This window comes from Xyrauchen texanus, chromosome 13 (assembly GCF_025860055.1).
Source record: "Xyrauchen texanus isolate HMW12.3.18 chromosome 13, RBS_HiC_50CHRs, whole genome shotgun sequence".
Classification (NCBI taxonomy): domain Eukaryota; kingdom Metazoa; phylum Chordata; class Actinopteri; order Cypriniformes; family Catostomidae; genus Xyrauchen; species Xyrauchen texanus.
Genome location: NC_068288.1, coordinates 34378002 through 34397654, shown reverse-complemented (window position 1 = coordinate 34397654; position 19653 = coordinate 34378002). Strand labels below are relative to the sequence as shown.

The 19653-nt window shown below is 39.5% G+C and overlaps 1 protein-coding gene across 2 annotated transcripts; it reads left to right on the top strand.

Moving 5' to 3' along the window:
• The first annotated feature begins 371 nt into the window (after positions 1–371).
• sxph (saxiphilin) lies at positions 372–18162 on the top strand. Of its 2 annotated transcripts, none has more exons than XM_052141002.1 (17): positions 372–601; positions 2859–3022; positions 3186–3285; positions 9858–10037; positions 10231–10393; positions 10494–10555; positions 11320–11477; positions 13036–13222; positions 13321–13469; positions 15703–15793; positions 15908–15958; positions 16033–16215; positions 16314–16461; positions 16609–16691; positions 17191–17375; positions 17638–17824; positions 18008–18162. In XM_052141002.1, exons 1-17 carry the CDS (start codon positions 547–549, stop codon positions 18049–18051), a joined length of 2190 nt encoding a protein of 729 aa, XP_051996962.1. In that variant the 5' UTR covers positions 372–546; the 3' UTR covers positions 18052–18162. The 2 variants fall into 2 exon arrangements, with proteins under 2 accessions (XP_051996962.1, XP_051996963.1); XM_052141003.1 differs by having other exon boundaries at positions 10494–10558.
• The last annotated feature ends 1491 nt before the right edge of the window (positions 18163–19653 follow it).

The following is a 19653-nucleotide window of genomic DNA, read 5'->3' as shown; positions in this document are numbered from 1 at the left end:
AATCTTGTTGTTTTGATATTGTTAACCTAACCTGGGATCCTTTTCAAAACATTAACTACATATTTAACTCTAAATAACTTTAGAGTTTGTCTTGTTCCCTCACAGTTAAAATATTGTGGCTGTGTGCATGAAATGTTGGATCCTAATATTGGAAGCTTCATTCAGATGTTTATGTGAGCTCAGATTCTGATTTGATGGATTGAGTACAGGTTATGGTAACACAATCCCAAATAAACATGCACTTTGAAAAAGTCCTAAAACGGCAGGCAAGAAGTTGTCTGGATGAGGATGGTCCACGTGACGTATGAGTTCCACTGTAATATGTTCCATATGTGCGCATTTATTATAAATTTTCTCCTTGAAAACACTCACTTGCCCAATACACACAGTTCTCAAACTAGAACAAACCTACAGTGAGGTCTTCAGTTAGCAACATGCCTGCCCCATTGAGGACTTTACGCCAGTGCTTAAAACCTCTGCGCAGGACTCAATATAGACTGTTAAACTGATTCATACACTTTTCGAGCAGAGACTACTAATACAGTTATGAAGAAAGTGCTTGTTATTTTAACTTTACTGCTGTGTTCCATCACCAGCTGGGGTAAGTGTACATTTGCCACTAAAATGTTTAAACTTTGCTGTTTTCTTTTCATATGCACATCTGCTATTTGAGCCAGTTTTACCTGATGAAAGCAAATCTGCGCCACTGTAAACCTACATTTACATTTACATTTATTCATTTGGCAGACGCTTTTTATCCAAAGCGACTTACAAAAGAGGAAGAACATCAGCGAATCATCTTAGGGAGACAGTGGTACAAAAAGTGCCATATTACAAAGTTTCACTATCATCATAATAGTATACAAAACAGATTTAAGTGCAACAAGAAATGTAAATATATATAATTTATTTATTTATTTATTTATTTTTATTGACCGGTTAAGTGCTTTTGGAAAAGATGTGTTTTTAGCCGTTTTTTGAAGATAGAGAGTGAGTTAGCTTCCCGGATTGAGTTGGGAAGGTCATTCCACCACCGTGGTATGATGAAACTCCGGGAAAGTGTTTTGGTGCCTCTTTGTTTTGGTACGACAAGGCGACGTTCCTTAGCCGACCGCAGGCTTCTGGTGGGAACGTAGCTCTGCATAAATGTTTTAAGGTATGCTGGAGCAGACCCAGTGACTGTTTTATATGCCAGCATCAGGGCCTTGAATTTAAAACGGGCATGAACCGGCAGCCAGTGGAGAGAGACAAAGAGTGGTGTAACATGTGCTCTCTTAGGTTCATTAAAGACCAGACGTGCTGCTGCATTCTGGATCATTTGGAGAGGTCTAATAGCACATGCAGGAAGGCCTGCAATGAGAGCGTTACAGTAGTCCAGTCTAGTTATGACAAGGGACTGAACGAGCAGTTGTGTGGCATGTACAGAGAGGAAGGGTCTTATCTTCCTGATATTGTAGAGTGTAAATCTACAAGATCTTGTAGTTTTTGAAATGTGGTCTGTGAAATTTAGCTCATCATCAATGGTTACCCCTAGATTTCTGACCGTTTTGGAAGGCGAAACTGTAGTTGGACCCAGCTGCACGGTGATGTTGTGTTCAACAGCAGGGTTGGCTGGAAAGACAAGGAGTTCGGTCTTGGCAGGGTTGAGTTGAAGGTGGTGTTCCTTCATCCAGGCCGAGATGTCTGCCAGACAGGCAGCGATTCGAACGGTCACTGTGGTGTCGTTGGGCTGGAAAGACAAGTAGAGTTGCGTGTCATCAGCGTAGCAGTGGTAAGAGAAACCATGTGACTGGATGATGGGTCCCAGTGATGTTGTGTATATGGAGAAGAGAAGTGGCCCAAGCACTGATCCCTGAGGTACCCCAGTAAGTAACTTGTGTGGCTTGGATACTTCCCCTCTCCATGCTACCTCAAAGGACCTTTCTGAGAGATAAGAGTTGAACCAGTCAAGCACAGTTCCAGTGATACCCAGTTTAGAGAGGGTGGAGAGTAGGATCTGATGGTTGACTGTGTCAAAGGCAGCAGAAAGGTCCAGCAAAATCAGAACGGATGATCTCGATTCAGCTCTCGCCTGTCTCAGCGACTCGATGACAGACAGCAGGGCAGTCTCAGTGGAGTGTCCACTTTTGAAGCCCGACTGATTGTCATCCAGCAGCTTGTTCTGTGAGAGATAGGCGGAGATCTGATTGAAAACTGCCCTTTCAAGTGTTTTTGCCATAAATGGGATGAGAGAGACTGGTCTGTAGTGTTCTATCTGTGTGGGGTTAAGTGCAGGTTTTTTCAGCAGTGGGGTTACTCGAGCCTGCTTAAATGTAGTGGGGAAAGTGCCTGCAAGAAGGGATGTGTTAATTATGTGTGTAAGTGCCGGTAGGATGGACGGAGAGATGGCCTGGAGAGGGTGTGATGGAATGGGGTCAAGGGAACAGGTTGTGGGGTGGTTGGAGAGGAGGAGTTTAGAGACCTCAGTGTCAGTTAAAGGAGAGAACATAGGGAAAGAAGGGTTGCATACAGGAGCCAGGTGTTTGACAGGGTGTGGTGCTGTGAATGTATTGCTGATGGCTGTAACCTTATCAGTAAAAAATGTGGCGAATATATCTGCTGTCAGTGATGTGTCAGGTGGTGGAGGGGGAGGGCAGAGAAGTGTGTTAAATGTTCTAAACAAGCTACGAGTGTCTGTGGTGCTGTTGATGAACCTAAAAAGGGAATGTGTAGCAGCCTGTAGAAACTGTTTAATACTGGCTATAATTTATTGTCTGCATGTAGACGTAGATTTTATTTGCTAAACTGATCCATAAAATAATTTCAGTTGAAGTAGTTTAAATATTTAATATATATAAAACGTTTGTCCCTGCATTTAGGTAAGAAGATGCGCTGGTGTACTGTATCAGAGCCAGAGCAGAGGAAGTGTGCTGAGCTTGCCAAAGCATTGGTCGCAGTCCTTCCACCTGCAGCCGTCACAGCCTTTGCGCGTCTCTCCTGCGTGAAAGCTTATAGCACTGCTGACTGCATTAATAAGATTCGGGTGGGTTATAATATTCCATTTATGTACTATTTGATGCTGGGAGTAGATTCACCTTGCAATCAGTTAAAGCAATACTGAACTTTCCTATTGCCCGATTTCTTAATGCTTAATTGTTTTCTCCATTTTTTGTGTGTTTTAAATTTCTACTCTCCTCTCCTTTCAGGATAATAAAGCTGACCTTGTGACACTGGATGCTGGAGAAGTGTACTCCGCTGTAAAACAGTTTGGTCTCACAGCTGTTGCAAAGGAAATCTACAGGGATGGTAGTTATCATGCAATAACTTGATGTGGTTTCAGTTCTTTTTTTCGTTTTTTTTTTTTTTAGGCATGCCTAATTCCCAATGCTCTCTAGGTCATCGTGGTATAGTGACTCACCTCAATACAGGTGGTAGAGGACAAATCTCAGTTACCTCCACGTCTGAGACCGTCAATCTGTGCATCTTATCACGTGGCCTGTTGAGCATGTTACCGCGGAGATCTAGTGCATGAGGAGGCTTCACACTATTATACATAGCATCCATGCACAACTCACCACGCACCCCACCAAGGGCGAGAACCACATTATAGTGACCACAAGGAGGTTAACCCAAAGTGACTCTACCCACCTTAGCAACTGGGCCAATTGTTTGCTTAGGAAACCTGACTGGATTCACTCAGCATGCCCTGGATTCAAACTTGCGACTCCAGATGTGGCTGTCAGCATCTTTACTTGCCCCCCTGGTTTCAGTTCTTGTTTGCTGTCTTTAAATCATTTTATTTCAACTAGAGGGCCGGGCTCACTAGTGGGTCTTTAGATTTAAAGTGATTTAAAATAAGGAAATATGCTATTATATAATAATCTCTAATTTGTTATAATAAATAAAAAATAAATGCTAAAAAACTAAAATGTAATATATAACTTCATATTTCTTATTTTAATTCAACAACTCCCTTTAACAACTGTTTTTGCTGAAAAACATACAGTATTTAAAACTTGTGGAATCACAAAATTAATAGTTAATTATTTTAGGTCAGGATCTGTAGCAAGGTATGATGACCCGAAAGAGGCAGGCAGCAAATAGTGATAGTTTATTGGAAAAAGAAAAAACAGCCGACAGAGCAACGATGACGGTAATACTGGATACTTGGAGACTGGAGAGGGAACCTGTCAGGTACAGAGGACTCAGGAGCAGCGAGAATGTCCTTGTTAGATACATTGGTATCCATGCAGAGAATACCAAAAGGAGAGTCAAAATCAGAATCAAAGAGTCATGACAGACAAGACAACAAAACCGACAGGAGTGGATGGCTGGATTAAACGGCGCAAATGGCACAAGACAATCTGGCACAAGACAGCAAAAAAGGGAGGCTACATCCTGTCAAAAAAACAACAACAAAACAAACACATGGAGGGGGAATACATAAAGACAAACAGGAAAAAAGCAGATGGATCACTCCGAAACCCTTACAGCACCACAAAGGGAGTTGAGTAGAGAGCCACAAACATGAAGGGAGTCTTGGATCAGACACAATATAGGGATTAAAAAAGAAAAACTCCAAACATCTGAACTCCTGCATTATATCAACCCTATGGTCCATTTATCCATCCACATCCTTTCTTTTCAATGGTGGAATCATCAAGTAGTCATGTTCCCCCGATACCACCAGTTCAGATTAGAACATTAGGATCATTCAATGGGAATTCACATGTGGCGGCTATTAGTAATGTTCCTGGGGCTGTACCTACTGTCAGGTCCCCATTCCATTATTCCTCCTGGAGATTCATCTGTGAGTCATCCAATAGTAGCAGTGGTCTGTGTTCAGCCCCACTTAGCACCTAGGCCTTCAAGATTAGCTGCAATTTAAAGACCTTCATTTCCCTGTTATAACAGTAATGACCCATGCGAATTTGCAATACTAAATATGGTGCTAAGAAACCTATTGACTTATGAGGAAACTGAACAATACAAATATCATGTTCTTTTGGACCATTTAAAGCTGGATGCTGCGAAGCACTTAGCCATAGCATATGCTCATGACCCCAAGCCTTATACCGCTACATTAAAAGCCCTTCAAAGGAAGTATGGCCAGCCTCATCACTTAGTGTAGCGGGAGTTAGCTTCTATTCAGAGTCTTCCAGCTATTCCTTCTGGGGATTCCATTGGATTCATTCAGTTTGCATTACGAGTCCAGGCTTTAGTAGGTATGCTTCAATCATGGGGTCAGGATGAAAGGGCGAAGGAATTGGCATGTGCTTCTCATGTTCACCAGCTTTTAAGTAAACTTCCAGCACATCATGTCTCCAATTTTGCTAGACATGTTCAAGCTGTTCAACCAGATGTTTCTTATAATTTGGTGGATTTTGCAAAATGGCTGGAGGAGGAAGCAGAATGCCAAAGCCTAGTAGGTCAAGTATCTGACCAGTCAAAGGGGGCAAAAAAGTTTCCAGTAAGATAATGAAGATTTACAAAATCTCTATTTCGTAAGGCTACCTTCTTGCAGGGTGTATATCAAGAGGAGAACCCTAAGCACCAGGGAAGAACGTTTCAGTCCAACCATCTATCCAGTAAGCAACAAGTAGAGTCCAGACCCTTCTGTGCTTTTTTTGGTAATCAAGCCATCACCTGAGACAATGTTCTGAGTTCCAACAGTTTGATATAGATGCCAAGAGAAAATAGATTCTGGGTAATGGTCACTGTTGGAGATATGGATGGACACATCGTTCATCTAAGTGTGACTTGAAAAGACATTGTCCATCCTGTAAAAAGTGTCATCTAGGGGATCTGCATTAAGTTAATGTCCGTAAGCCTGACTCTGTTACTTCTCACTTACTTAATTTGTCATGGCTCGATCTAGAGTAGCCCCAAAAAAGACCATTTCAATCCCATGTTTGGAATTGTGTGCTGCTCTGGCCGAATATCAGTTGGCAAATCTCCTAGTAAAGGAACTTTCTGTGCCTGTCCAATGAGTCAGTCTCTGGTCTGATTCAATTACAATTTGCTCTGATTCTTTCCGGTCTAAGGTGTTTGTGGCTAATAGTATCACAGATATCCTACAGTACACTACTCCAGAACAATGGAGATATGTGGACACTGGAAACAATCCAGTAGACGATATTACTAGAGGAAAGAGATTGGTAGAGCTCTCTCTCATTAGCCGCTGGTTTTGAGGACCCCCTTTTCTTACCTTACCTTCTCATCAATGGCCTAATCATCCAAGTTTATCTTCTGATGAAGCTGTGAGAGAATTGAGAAAACCTTTGTTTTGTGGCCAGACACAAGTTTCCGTGAATCTCTCTAAACAAGATCTTTCCCAATTTAGCACTTGGTCAGAGCTGGTTGTATATACCATTGAGAACTTTTCACCTGATTCAACATTAGAGAATAAACTCAGTCAGAAACAAGCAGAGCTACTACTTCTTCGCCATGCACAAGAAGATAATTTTCCTGAGGAGTACAAGTTACTCCAACTGGGTCAAGATGTTTCTAAGCGGAGTCGACTTGTTGAATTGGCACCTGAGTATGACCTTGTTACCGGTCTAATAAGAGAGGGGGGTCGTCTCTTTTATAGTGAGGACTTGCAGTCAGAGACTATCCATCACATTGTTTTGGACCCCAAGAATCCAATTACTAGGCTGCTGATTGTAGATCTGGATTAAACTCTGTCTCACCCAGGACCACAAAGAGTCTTCAAAGGAAATACTGGCAGTTAAGTCAGTTCAACACTTATGTTGTGAATGTTGGAAGTGGAAAGGTTCTCCTTCAGTCCCTAGGGTGGCTGGTCTTTCTCCCTCTAGGCCCCGCCTCTATAAGCCCCCATTTTGATCAACAGGAATGGACTGTTTTGGCCCTTTCAATATTAGTGTTGGTCAAAGACATAAGAAATGGTGGGGTATTAATTTTAAATGCCAAACAACCCGTTGTGTCCATCTTGAGCTCTTACCCAGTTTGGATACAGATAGTTTTTTACTAGCCCTCCGTCTCTTTATAGCTCGTAGAGGTCGGCCCTACAAACGTATATTGATCAAGGAACCAATTTTTATGGAGGAGAGAGGGAACATAGAGAGGCTTTTGATCAACTTTGCCCTACCCTTCAGGAACTATTGTCCCAGCAGCAGATTTTATTAAATTTAATCTTCCACATTCACCACATTTTGGAGGTTGCTGGGAGAGAGAGGTCAGATCCATTAAGACAGCCTTATGGGTGACATTGGGCGCACAGCCGATTTCAGAGGAGGTCCTATATACTGTGCTGGTCGAAGTGGAAGAGATGCTAAACTCCATACCTCTTGGATATGTGTAATCTACCATCTCAGATCCTGATCCAATAGCTCCAAATATCCTTTTGATGGGGTGGTGAGATTTTTCCCTTCCTCAAGTAATGTATGCAGATTCTGAGTTTCTGTCACATAGGAAGTGGAAGTTCTTGCTGACAAATTGTGGTCAAGTTTCATCAGAGATTATCTTCAATGTCTTCAGAAATGGAGACAGGATGGAAATTCGATTTCATGTGCTGATATAGTTATGGTAGTTGATCCTCAACTTCCACTGGGACTTTGGACTACAGGTACTGTCACAAAGGTTCTACCAAGTCCTGATGGCAGGATAAGGGTTGTGGAAGTTTTTATTGATGGGAAGCACTACATAAGTCCAGTTAGCCGTTTGGTGTTTCTGACCAAGTTTACAGATGACTCAAGTAAATAAGTGTATAGAATTCTCTGGGGCAAATATCTTTACATATTTTGGGGTGGCTGTTGAGAATTCTTACTGACTCAGATGATGTAGTCTGTTTGGGGGAGGAGCTAGGTCTCCACAGCTGCAGTGAATCATTTATTAGCCTCTTATGTTTGGTGTGTGTGTGCGTGTAGCAAGCAGTTGAAGCAAAAATTCCTTCTCTCTTTGAGAGCTCTTTCATGGAGTTGCAGTGTGCATGACTTTATACTGTACCATGCAACTCTGGGATTTGATTGCAGCACTGCTATTGTCAAATAAATGATCATTGGATGAAAATGGGTTTTACTGTGTTTTAATGGACACACCATCCTGGTGGCACCTTACCTGAAACAAATCTTTTGAACATATTATTTGCCCACTGTTTTAAATCATATGCATCAGCCTTTGCCAGAACTGACACCCAAAGTGATTGAAAGATACTCTCCTTTACAGTTGAGTAATACAATATTATTATACCAGGGGTCAGCCACATTTTCTGGTTAATACATTTTTCAAAATCACGCAGAGGGGTAATCACTAGCATGCAAGAAACAGTGAAAGAGGAGCAGGCTATTTTATTTATAAGAAGTTTTTCGCACCTGCATTCCAATCTAAATCTTGACGTAATCCTTCCTCATGATCATGCAGCATGTTATCATCAGCTGAATGGGAGTGTGACGAGACTCATGCTGCGCGTGCAAACCATTAGCACATAACAAGCCTATCAGCTATTTTATCTGCTCAGCAAAGCGGGCATTTACTCGTGTGATTAACCGAAAGTGAAGCACTGCTGGTGTTGTGCCTAATTCCTGGCTGGAGCCTACCCTCCTTCGCATACAGGGTGCAACCCTTTACACATTGTTGCACTCTGTATGATCTGGTCCAGTGGCCCTCCCTTGCTCAGCGCAGGCTAACCCGGTGGCGATTGTTTATATATAAATCCATTATTGGGACATTGCCCCTTATTTATGTAGGCTTATGTCCTTCAAGCCCAGCATTCGCTCTCTGCGGTCTAATGATAATCTCCACATGATTGTGCCTAGAGCTCGAACAGAGTTAGGGAAGCAAGCATTTAGAATTTCTGCTCCATCAGCGTGGAACCTATTACAGAATGACTTAAAACTTGATAACTTGGTCTCCTTTGGTCACTTTAAGAGGCTAGTATAGTATCGGGAAGCAGGCACAATGGGCACCTGTCCCTGCTTCCCAAATTAGGATAAGTCTATTGTATTGTAATTTGTTACATTGTATCTCTAACTGTTGTAAGGCCATTGTATTTTTTTTTAAGCGTGGCTGTTTAATTGTATTGTTAATGTATTATGTTTTGCATGTTTATTGTATATTTTGTATTTTATGTGAAACTTTTATTGCGGCCTTCTTGGCCAGGGCTCCTTCGTAAAAGAGACTTGTTCTCAAAGGATTTCCCTGATTAAATAAAGGTTAAATAAATAAATTAAAAAATACACGCGCACAATAACACTGTGTTTCCTCTAGATAGCGTTAAAACATGGAAAATTCATTCAAATGCTTGACACTATTCAGATGATTGGGCAAATTACCACCATAGCACCACAGACTCAGAAACTTAGAAATTAGGCACAACACCGGCTCATGATGCTCGAATGGCTTGCACGTGCTGCACGAGTCTGTTGGGTATACTGCAGTCTCGTCACATTTCAACTTTTTGTGCAATGTTTAGCCTCCCATTTAGCTGATGAAAACACACAGCGTTATCTTGAGGAAGGATTATATCAAGATGTAGATTGGAATGCAGGTGCTGAATGTATATAAATAAAATAGTCTACTTCTCTCTCGTCGTTGCTGATGTGCCAGTGATTACTCCTCTGCGTGCCATAGACCCCTGTATTATACCATGGTATTTATGTGGTTTGCAAAGAATACTATTTGTCCTATATACTAAGTAATTACCATGGCACCATGTGCAAAAAACAAAACAAATGGCGCTTGTTGTTGTTAATGCTGTATACCTGTCATTGTAAACATATGCATTTGACCTAAATATGCAAAATTATTATAAAATATTGTGTGCACTGTTCGCTTAGTCAAGGCAAGACTTTGACCAGACATTTGTTTCTGTTCCACTCTGTCATCCCCTCCCACGTCTCACTCATTCTGTTTCTCAGGTGGCTGTGTTCTTGCAGTTGCTGTGGTGAGGAATGATAGTTCATTAGACATGCGCTCTTTGCAGGGCAGTAAGAGCTGTCACAGTGGTGCTCGATGGACTGCAGGTTGGAGTCTCCCATTAGGACATCTCCTCTCTCGAAACCTCCTGCCCTGGGCTGAAGATGAGCCCCTCAGTCAAGGTAAACCAGCCAATCATAAATGTGATAAATTTGAAATGATTTTCCAGTTTGTATAAATATGTTTTCCAGTAACTTGGTTCATAACTTCAGTAGAATTCCATCATGTACTCCCAAAACTAACAAAAAAGTGTTTGAAAATATATCATAATTGTGTGCTGATTTGTCTATGCTCAAATTCTCATTGAATTGTCAGCGGTTAGTGCTTTCTTCAATGCCAGCTGTGTGCCTGGAGCATCTGCAATGGCAACCAGCCTCTGTTCCTTGTGCCAGGGTCAAAGGTCATATATTCGTCAGAAGAATTTCCATTGTGAGACCTCTCATAGTGAACCATTCTACCACAACCAAGGGGCACTCAGGTTAAATTAGAAATATTCTATAACATGGCCAGATCAGTAGAAGTGATTCATTGCTGAGCTATTTTGAGAATATTTAAGTTTATCTCTGTTTCTTCTGCAGATGTCTACAGTCGGGGGCAGGAGATGTTGCCTTTGTTGATCACACAGCTCTGGACAGCATAGGTGGTAAATACAATAAGCAACTCCTACACAGCTCATACTTATATTGTTCATTATTTCAGTGTAACAATATGTCATTTGATTGTTCATCTGGGTGAAGTGTAGTATCTGGCTATAGACTATTTCAAGGACTATTTGTCAGTTTAAGGAAGTGACGTCTTTGTTCCTTCATAATTTCCTACTAGTTGTCATTCTCATTCAAAAAAATAGCGGATGGTGCTTCATTCATATTGACTTTAACACAATTAGTATTACTTAGATTAACATGATTGTCCTAAAATATCATTATTAAAATCTGGACTATGTTGTTCAGTGGCTGGATGCTTGCTGGATGCCAGGAACTAATGGAAATGTAAGTGTTTAGATTTCGAAAAATCAAATGCAAATGGATATATGAACCACATCAGTAAAGTGGGACTGCTGGATATGTGCGGTACTAACAAGTGTAGCACACATCTAATCCCTGGTAGGTGGATGACATTTCTCTCCTTGCATAGACGATCAGTAACAACAACGCGTCTGAAGTCACTTCAGGTAAACATTTGATGTTCTTTAAGACAATATGTCAACTCGGAACCTTATTTAAAGGATCCGGCAATGATACCGGAAGTGCCCCTAGACCAGTAGCTTTCTAATTCCTTTGTTATTGTTTACATCCATGAAATGGTCTATAGCATATCAATGTAATAATCTTATATACAATGAACAGCCTTTTTCAATCTCACTCTTTTCCAATTCATACTTTATACTTTATATTTCCTTAACAGAAAGTCAGAAAGATGAGTTCAGACTGTTGTGTACAGATGGTTCTCATGCCCCCCTTGGCAGTTTCAGAAAGTGTAATCTTGGCAGAGGCCCTGGAGGAGGCGTGGTCACACGAATGAACAACCGCAAAATTGCTCGCAAGTTCATGGTAGCTGCCCAGGTACATTGTACAAATGCAAAATGTTCCTGTAGATGCTCTTTAAATATAATATTGGTGTCTTGGCAGCAGGGCCGGCCCAAGCCTTTATGGGGCCCTAAGCAGAATTTGATTTGGGGGACCCTCGGTGCCGCCAATATGATTGAATATTGTCAATGCTTGATTATTCGCACACTATAAATCTAACACACCCCTTATTAATTTTATTAGTTGTAGCTGTGTTGCTTACAACATACCAATGTCTGCCTGGCATGATTTTACCCTTCTACGGTTTTAAATGTAACAGTATCACACCTATATTTACCCAATCCTGTTGATCCTCTGTTACCAGTTTTGTGTACTTCCTAGAGAACAATGTGCAGCAGAAGCTGTAGACAGTATCATTTCTTTTTGAATAAGTGAGCCAGCTCCACTTAAATTATTTCCCCATTAATTAACTTTCTGTAGGTGTAGTCATAGTGGAAGCTTCGGCCATCAGGTTTTTCAGGGAATGTGAAGTTTTCCTTTATAGGCAGTGGCCCTCTGCTTACCAGATCAGTCCTTTCGGAGTCAGACAGGATAGATGACCACATCAGTGGACGCACGTGCTGGGAAGTGCTCCTCGCATGCAGAGGATGGACCTGATGAAAGATGAAAATAATAATAAAAGATAGCTATGTTAGATGTCATATTAGAAGGTAATGCAACTGTCTGTCAAAAACAAAGGCATGGTTTATCCATATAAATATATTGATCTTGGATTGTTGAAAAATCATCATCAGCTGTAGCACCGGAACTTGGGGCAGGTGGCGTTGGTTGTGCCCCACGTCCAAAATATTTCAACAGTGCTCCTAGGGAAGTTTCATAAAAGTACATATTTGACAGAATATTTGACAAAATATGTTATTTTCTCATTACAAATTATTATACACAGCAGCAAGCCATCTGTACACCTAAACAACAACTCTTAATCTATAACTAGCTAACTGAGGCATAATGATATTGGAATATAATAGCAAAGACCCCAAAATGGTAGACTAATGTAAATAATGTTAAGTTGTTATCAGTACAAAGTTTATGGAACAGAAGCTTATTTTTATTACAAAAATATATACCCAGGAAAGTTATTTTTACACAGAAGACAAAAACTTTAATCTAAAACTTGCTAAGTAATATGTTGTACTAATAATATATTAAGATGTCAAGGCTATTTACGGATGATTAATCAAACTTTCCTAAAAAAGAAGATATGCTACATAGGCTATGTTAACTAACTAGCCAGCTAATGTTAGCTCGTAACTTAGCCTAGCTACTTAACATAACTTTATCCTGCTGTTTTTTCTCTTCCTCTGTTTTCTTCTTTTTCATTTTCTTTGCACCAGAGGATATGTCCTTTTTTGTGACATTGCTGTTTTGCTGTCTGTATGTGCTTGCATCCTGCAGCCAGTTAATATAATATTGCATTTAATATAAGCGGCTGCTTGGGGCCACCGGGGCCCTAAGCAGCCGCTTAGTTCGCTTATGCCTTGGGCCGGCTCTGCTTGGCAGCAAATACTCGTGAATTTTTTCTTTTCTTTTGTAGATGGTATTTGGTTGGAGGGGAAGAGAACGTCAGCGCTTCCAGCTCTTTGAATCGGCGACCTATGGTGGGATTGACCTTCTCTTTAAAGATGTGACAGAGAAGTTGTCCGTTCTGATGGATGACATGGACATAAGCCAGGTTCTGGGACTGGACTATGTGGCCTTGCTCAAGGGCCTTGGACATGAAGGTGAAAGATTGTACTTAGAGATATTTTACAAAACCTCTGTACCTATCAGTCACGGTAGTGATAAGCTTAGACTTTAATTTGTATTTGTGTGTGGTTAGGTAGCTCGCTGGAGGACAGCGTGGTGAGGTGGTGCTGTATAAGTCATGCTGAACAGAAGAAATGTGAGCAGTGGGCTCTTAGTATAAAGTCGGATCCTCTTGTGTGTGTGAAAGCCTCCTCCATGAGTGACTGCATTGAGAAGATCAAGGTCCAGTAAGACAAATTCTTTCAGAAACTGTGATTATGAGATTTATGATAAAACAAAAACAAGATCTACTCTGTCATTTGGACTAACTCTGAAACTAATATTTTAAATTACTAATATGACAGTTCTATAAGCAGGGTCCAAAAATGTAAACTTGCCAACTGCCTAATGTGGGTAAAATGGTTTTGGTGAATAAATACTGTTACTCAAATAACATTAAAAGTTTTAATTTGATTTCTAAGAACGATTTCACAGTAAAATGTAACCTAAGGTTTGTAAAATTGTCGGTGTAAACCACTAACGTACACCTTGGATCTTGTGACACGGGACCTCATTCCATGCCTCATCCAGTTTTGGAGTTGTGCCCACAGCTCTTTAGTAAATTGCAAAAAAATAAAAAATTAATTGCTTAAGTACCAAAAGTGTATAGGATCATTAGTGACCCTTGGTATGTAATGTAATATATACTATAAATACAATAAATCCTATTTTTATGATTATTTAATATCTATTTAAGTTTCCTATCACATGATATTTATTTATTTGTTTATTACAAGACCAGTGAGTACTATATTTATACATATGACTATTGGTGAATTATCGTATTATATTATATTATACATGCTATTTGTTACTCAAAGTGGCCAGATGTTTCAGTGATTGGCTTGATTTACATTACACATGGCTTTTTGATGAAGAAACCATGTGGAAGTAAACTATAGCAAGTACAACACATGAATAGTATGATTTGGGTATTGTCTTTTGGGTGTACTACTGAAATGATGTAAATTGTGCGTCTATTTATACTTAATACGTGCCTTAGAAAATACATATGTGTAGCTTGTGTTATGTGTAGTTCAATATATGAGTGACATGAGTGACATTTCAGTGAGAAAGTAATTAATCCTGTTCTAGATTTCTCCTAATTTGTTGCATCATCTCTTTGATAAATGAAAAATAAAACATAAAAATGCTTGAAAATATATTCTATTCTATTATTTTCTAATTGTCTTGGAAATGTTTTGAAAATTTTACACTATCTGGATATTTTTACACTATTGTGGACATTTGTGTTAGATGTACGTGCTGGATCTCTAAAGACCTGGGTATTCAATAATGTTTGGTGAAATACCCATGCATATTTAAAGGGATAGTTCACCCAAAAATTTAAATTCTCTCATCATTTACTCTCACCCTCATGCCATCCCAGATGTTTATAACTTTTTTTCCTCTGCAGAACAAAAATTATGATTTTTTAATTATAATTTTTTATGCTCCATAAAGCACATAAAGGCATCATAAAAGTAATCCAAGTAATAAAAAGTGGTGTGGTGGTGGCGTAGTGGGCTAAAGCACTAAAATGTTAAGCAGAAGGTTATCGGTTCGATCCCCACAGCCACCACCTTTGTGTCCTTGAGCATGGCACTTATCTCCAGGGTGCTCCGGAGGGATTGTCTCTGTAATAAGGGATCTGTAAGTCGCTTTGGATAAAAGTGTCTGCCAAATGCATAAATGTAAATGTAAGAATGTGAATCACTAAAAACACAAGAAGAAGAGATATTGATTTAACCACCGGAGTCTTATGGATTACTTTATGCTGACTTTTTGCTTCAAAAGTTTGGCAACCATTCACTTGCATTGTATGGACCAAACAATCTAAGAAAGTCTTCTTAAAATCTTAATTTATGTTCAGCAGATGAAAGAAAGTCATAAACATCGGGGATGGCATGAGGGTGAGTAAATGATGAGAGAATTTTCAGTTTTGGGTGAACTATCCCTTTAAGGCTTGAAATGCTTTCTTCTGTCCCAGCTTAATATACAGAGACAACTGTAATTAAGCCTCAAAAACTATGATCACTGTGTAGAGTGACCCATCGAGCCCAACACAACAAAACTGACTCAAGCAATGGCATGAGTTGGGGTTGGAACAATCTGTTTATTTGATCAATGACAGATTGGGGGCACAATTCAGCTTTAAGTGTTATCGTCGTTGATGCAAGTAAAGTGAGCGAATCAAATCAAAGACATACAAGCCATCTAAACAACTGTCACAATATGTCCATAATGAATATGAACTTTTACCACATTTACATTTTAATAGCCGTAAGAAATATTTATGGCCGATACATTTTCTTTAATAAATTTTTTTTTTTTCTCTTGTTAATTTTGGACCCTGACTGTAAGTGATTATGATGTCTTCAGAGTCTAAAATAGAATCAACTGTTCATTTCCACAGAGAGATGAGGTGGATGCTGTGTCCCTGGATGCCACTCATGCTTTCATAGGTGGGAAATGTGGCCTTGTTCCTGTTGTGACTGAATATTATGGTATGTGAAATATCCAATGTCATTCTTTTTCATGTCAGCACTCAAACAGGTTAATATTTATATTTTCATATCTGAATTTTTTTTTCTCTTTTTGTTGATTCATCTGAAATTTAGGAGAGAAATGTGAGCTTCCTAAAGGAGACAGAGGCCATATTGAAAGTGATGGTAAGGGACAAAATGAGCTTAGTGTGTTTATGCGTCTACTTAATTATTTCCTTACAAAGAGTATGCTATGACAGAATTGCCATCAGTGTATGGTGTGGCGGTTGTACGTCAGATAAGTCGAAGTTTGTATTTTGGAAACCTGGGAGGCAGACGATCCTGCCATGGTCACATGTACAGCCCTGCTGGCTGGGTTTTGCCTGCAAGACACTCACTGAGCACAGAGCACAACAGCAGCACCTCCTGTGAGCCGAATAAAGGTACCACATCTAATAGAATATATTAAAAAAGGTTTTATCTTAGGTTTTTTAGACTATTTTAATAAACTTGTATAACCTTGTATGACCTCTGTCTTCAGTGTACTCTGAGGTGTTTTGGAAAGGTTGTTTGCCAGGAGGTCAAGGCAATTTATGCAAGGTGTGTATGGGTGGGACTGAGGAAGCTGCCACCAAACGGTGTGCCGACAACCATAATGAGCTTTACTATGGCAATATGGGTGCATTAAGGTGAGGAACTGCTGTTATTTACACGGTTCAAATATTTTATTTTATACTGGACAGATAACGTCTCAACCAACCCTCAGAACTAATGTACCAGAATGCAAACCAGTGTAACTTTTTGAAGGCTTTAAAACTTTGTGCTTGTTATATTAGGTGCTTGGTTGGAGACAACAGTGGGAAAAGCTTTGGAGATGTGGCCTTTATGGAACACCACAATCTGGAGAGCAACATTAAACGTATGATGAATATCCTGAAAAATCTGTCAACTCTACACCAACTTGGTTTTGCTAGTATTTTAGTTGTGTTGAGATGGCCAGTATAGTTCTTGTAAACTATATATCTACAAGAAATGTTCAGTATATTTTAAATATATATGGTACATACCATTTGATAGTCAACATCATGTTATTTGTATTTAGTTAATCAGTAACCTATCATTGTGTAGTCATTGTCAGCAGGGTTTAGATCAGTGGTTCTCAACTGGTGGGTTGTGAGTGTGACCCAGAAATGAGCCACAAGTCTATTGTGATAGGATTGTGATAGGGACGTGGACAGCAAGGAAAAATCAATGCAAAATGAAAATAATAAATACGGATATGTTTGTATTGGTGGGTCCTACTTGTTGTCCAATGCTTAATCCGGATCCTTGAGAACCACTGGTTTAGAATTCAAAGTATGATATTAAACCCAACATTTTACTCTTCTAATTATTAATGTGATTTGTTTGATGGACAGGTCTAAACACCAGTGGCTGGGCAGAGGGTTGGTCCACCTGGGACTTTGAGTTGCTTTGTGGTGATGGCAGTCGGGCTCCTCTGACTGAATGGAGAACCTGTAACTTGGGGGCAATCCCTCCAAATATTGTTATGACGCGTCCTGTTCTTACGGCTCGCATTTATGACCTCCTCGTGAAGTCACAGGTCTAGTAATTTGTTTGATGACAGTCTGTGCACTAGTCTTTTGTAAGCCACGAATTTCCATACAATTTCTCAAGATTCCTAGTGTCATTTTATACATGGTTGATATTTTTCTTTCTCAATTTATTAGTTATTTTTATTTGCAGTGCTTTGCGCAGTATGACTTTGTCTTTTTGACCTGGTATTAGCTTTAATTATATACAATCAATAATTTTCTAACATTCACCATAACAAACTCATCCAAGGGATTTATTTTGGTTTATAGGAGACCATAGCCGCTCGTCCTGATTCTGGGTTCCACCTGTTCGAGTCTCAGCAGTATGGAGAGAGTGACCTGCTCTTTAAAGATGCTACTAAGTGCCTTGTTCAGACCAGCCACATGGACTACCGCACCATACTGGGAGAACAGTTCTACTCACAGGCAGAGAGTATCTTTAACTGCACACACTCCAGTAAGAATAAAAAGAAATCATGCTTACTAATTATAGGTTTGATCTTGGAATCACTGATTTTTAAATTTTTTTTAGAGTGCAAGTTTAATTTATTTTATTTCACATTTATTTTGAGTAAAAAAATTAATAAAATCTGATATATGATTTGTCAGATTTTTCAAGTTTTTATTTTGTTTTTGACAGATATCTTGCAGTTCTGCAATCAAGATGTGTGCAGCATATTCTAAACAACCTGAAATTGCATTTATAATAATTTGGTTGTCATAAAGCATGCATCATATATGTATATGATTTCTTTTGTAGCATGCCTACAATAATACAATAAAATACTGTTTGAAGACCTTATGACCTTGTGTTATGGATATGTTTCGTTGAAGAGCATGGAAACTGCACCATCTCAGTTTTTGCTTAAAGGTGCAGTATGTAAGATTCAGAAACCCTTGTTATTAATGACACCTGTGCCCGTTAAGTGAACTGCAGCCAACTACTTGTTGCTCGCGCTCGTGCACACACTCGCTCGCATCCAAAACAATGACATAACCTACAAAGAGTTTGAACGTGATTCACAGGCATCATGCTGACAGATGGTAGCATAATTAGATTTACACAGTTATGATCATTTTACTACAAACTTTGAGACTAAACTAAAACTACTTAACATAGCACACTGATACACACATACAGCTAAATACTACCAAATTTTAACAGGCAGTTTCCTGTTGCACTGCACTGTTATGTTGCACTATTGTATGTTTTGTATGTCATTTGTTGTATACTATGATCAAGAAACCAGCATATTTGCTTAAATTTATCCTGTATACCTGACTTTTAGTATAAAGAGAAGATTGTTTAAATTATTTAAAAGTTACGAAGCAAGGTAGCTTGCATTTCGTCAGCGTTAGCAGGCAAGATCAAGTTAGCTAAAATTACACAGATCAATCCTTATGGCACTATATTTCACATGCATTGCAGTTATGTAAACTTACATGTCAGTGTCTGTTTTGATCCCCAAAACCGAACGAAGACATGTTCGTCCAGGAATCAAATGCCCTGCCAATGATCACAATCACATTCCCGCTTGGACAGACAGGATCCAGTAGCTATTTTTTTTTTTTTTTTTTGCTTACTCCGAGTAGGAGTCGGTGTTGTGCTGGGATCTGGACATTTGCAGGATTCCATCTCTAAGATAACGTTACTTAGTGTTGCAGACTGTCTGTTGACTCTGTTGAATAGCAGAAGAGAAGCAATGCAGCATAAATGTCACACCCTTTGGATTTTCCCAGTAAAAGTGACCCGCTCCCTTCACATGAAAATCAGTCTACAGGCTTTAATAAGCAACCTAGGAAGTCCGGGAAGCTATAATTTTTTAAGTTGCATTACACACGGTTCACACATTGGCATTAAAAAAGATGAATATTACATTAAAATAGTTACATTTTGCACCTTTCATCTAAGAATCGATACAAAGACAAATGTTCATTCAGATGGAAAAACAAACAAATGACTAAATATTTACCTCTTTCGTTTTCTTAAGCCATATTATAGTCATAAAATCATATTTACGCTAACGCCATCTTTGATTTTTAATGGGAATGACAACGAGGCTGTGAGGGATAGACTTACAGTCTCTTCAATGGGCTGTACTGCAGTTTAAAGTGTGTTTTTATTGTTTGGCAGACAAAACATTGATAAAACATCTGTCTAGGAACATTCAGTATCTATAAAACTGCAGTTGTCCAATTGGCCTGGATTGTGAGTCACTACGCCACCACAAGGATTTAGAGCGAATTGGGATTGGGCATTCCAAATTGGAGAGAGAAAAAAAAAGA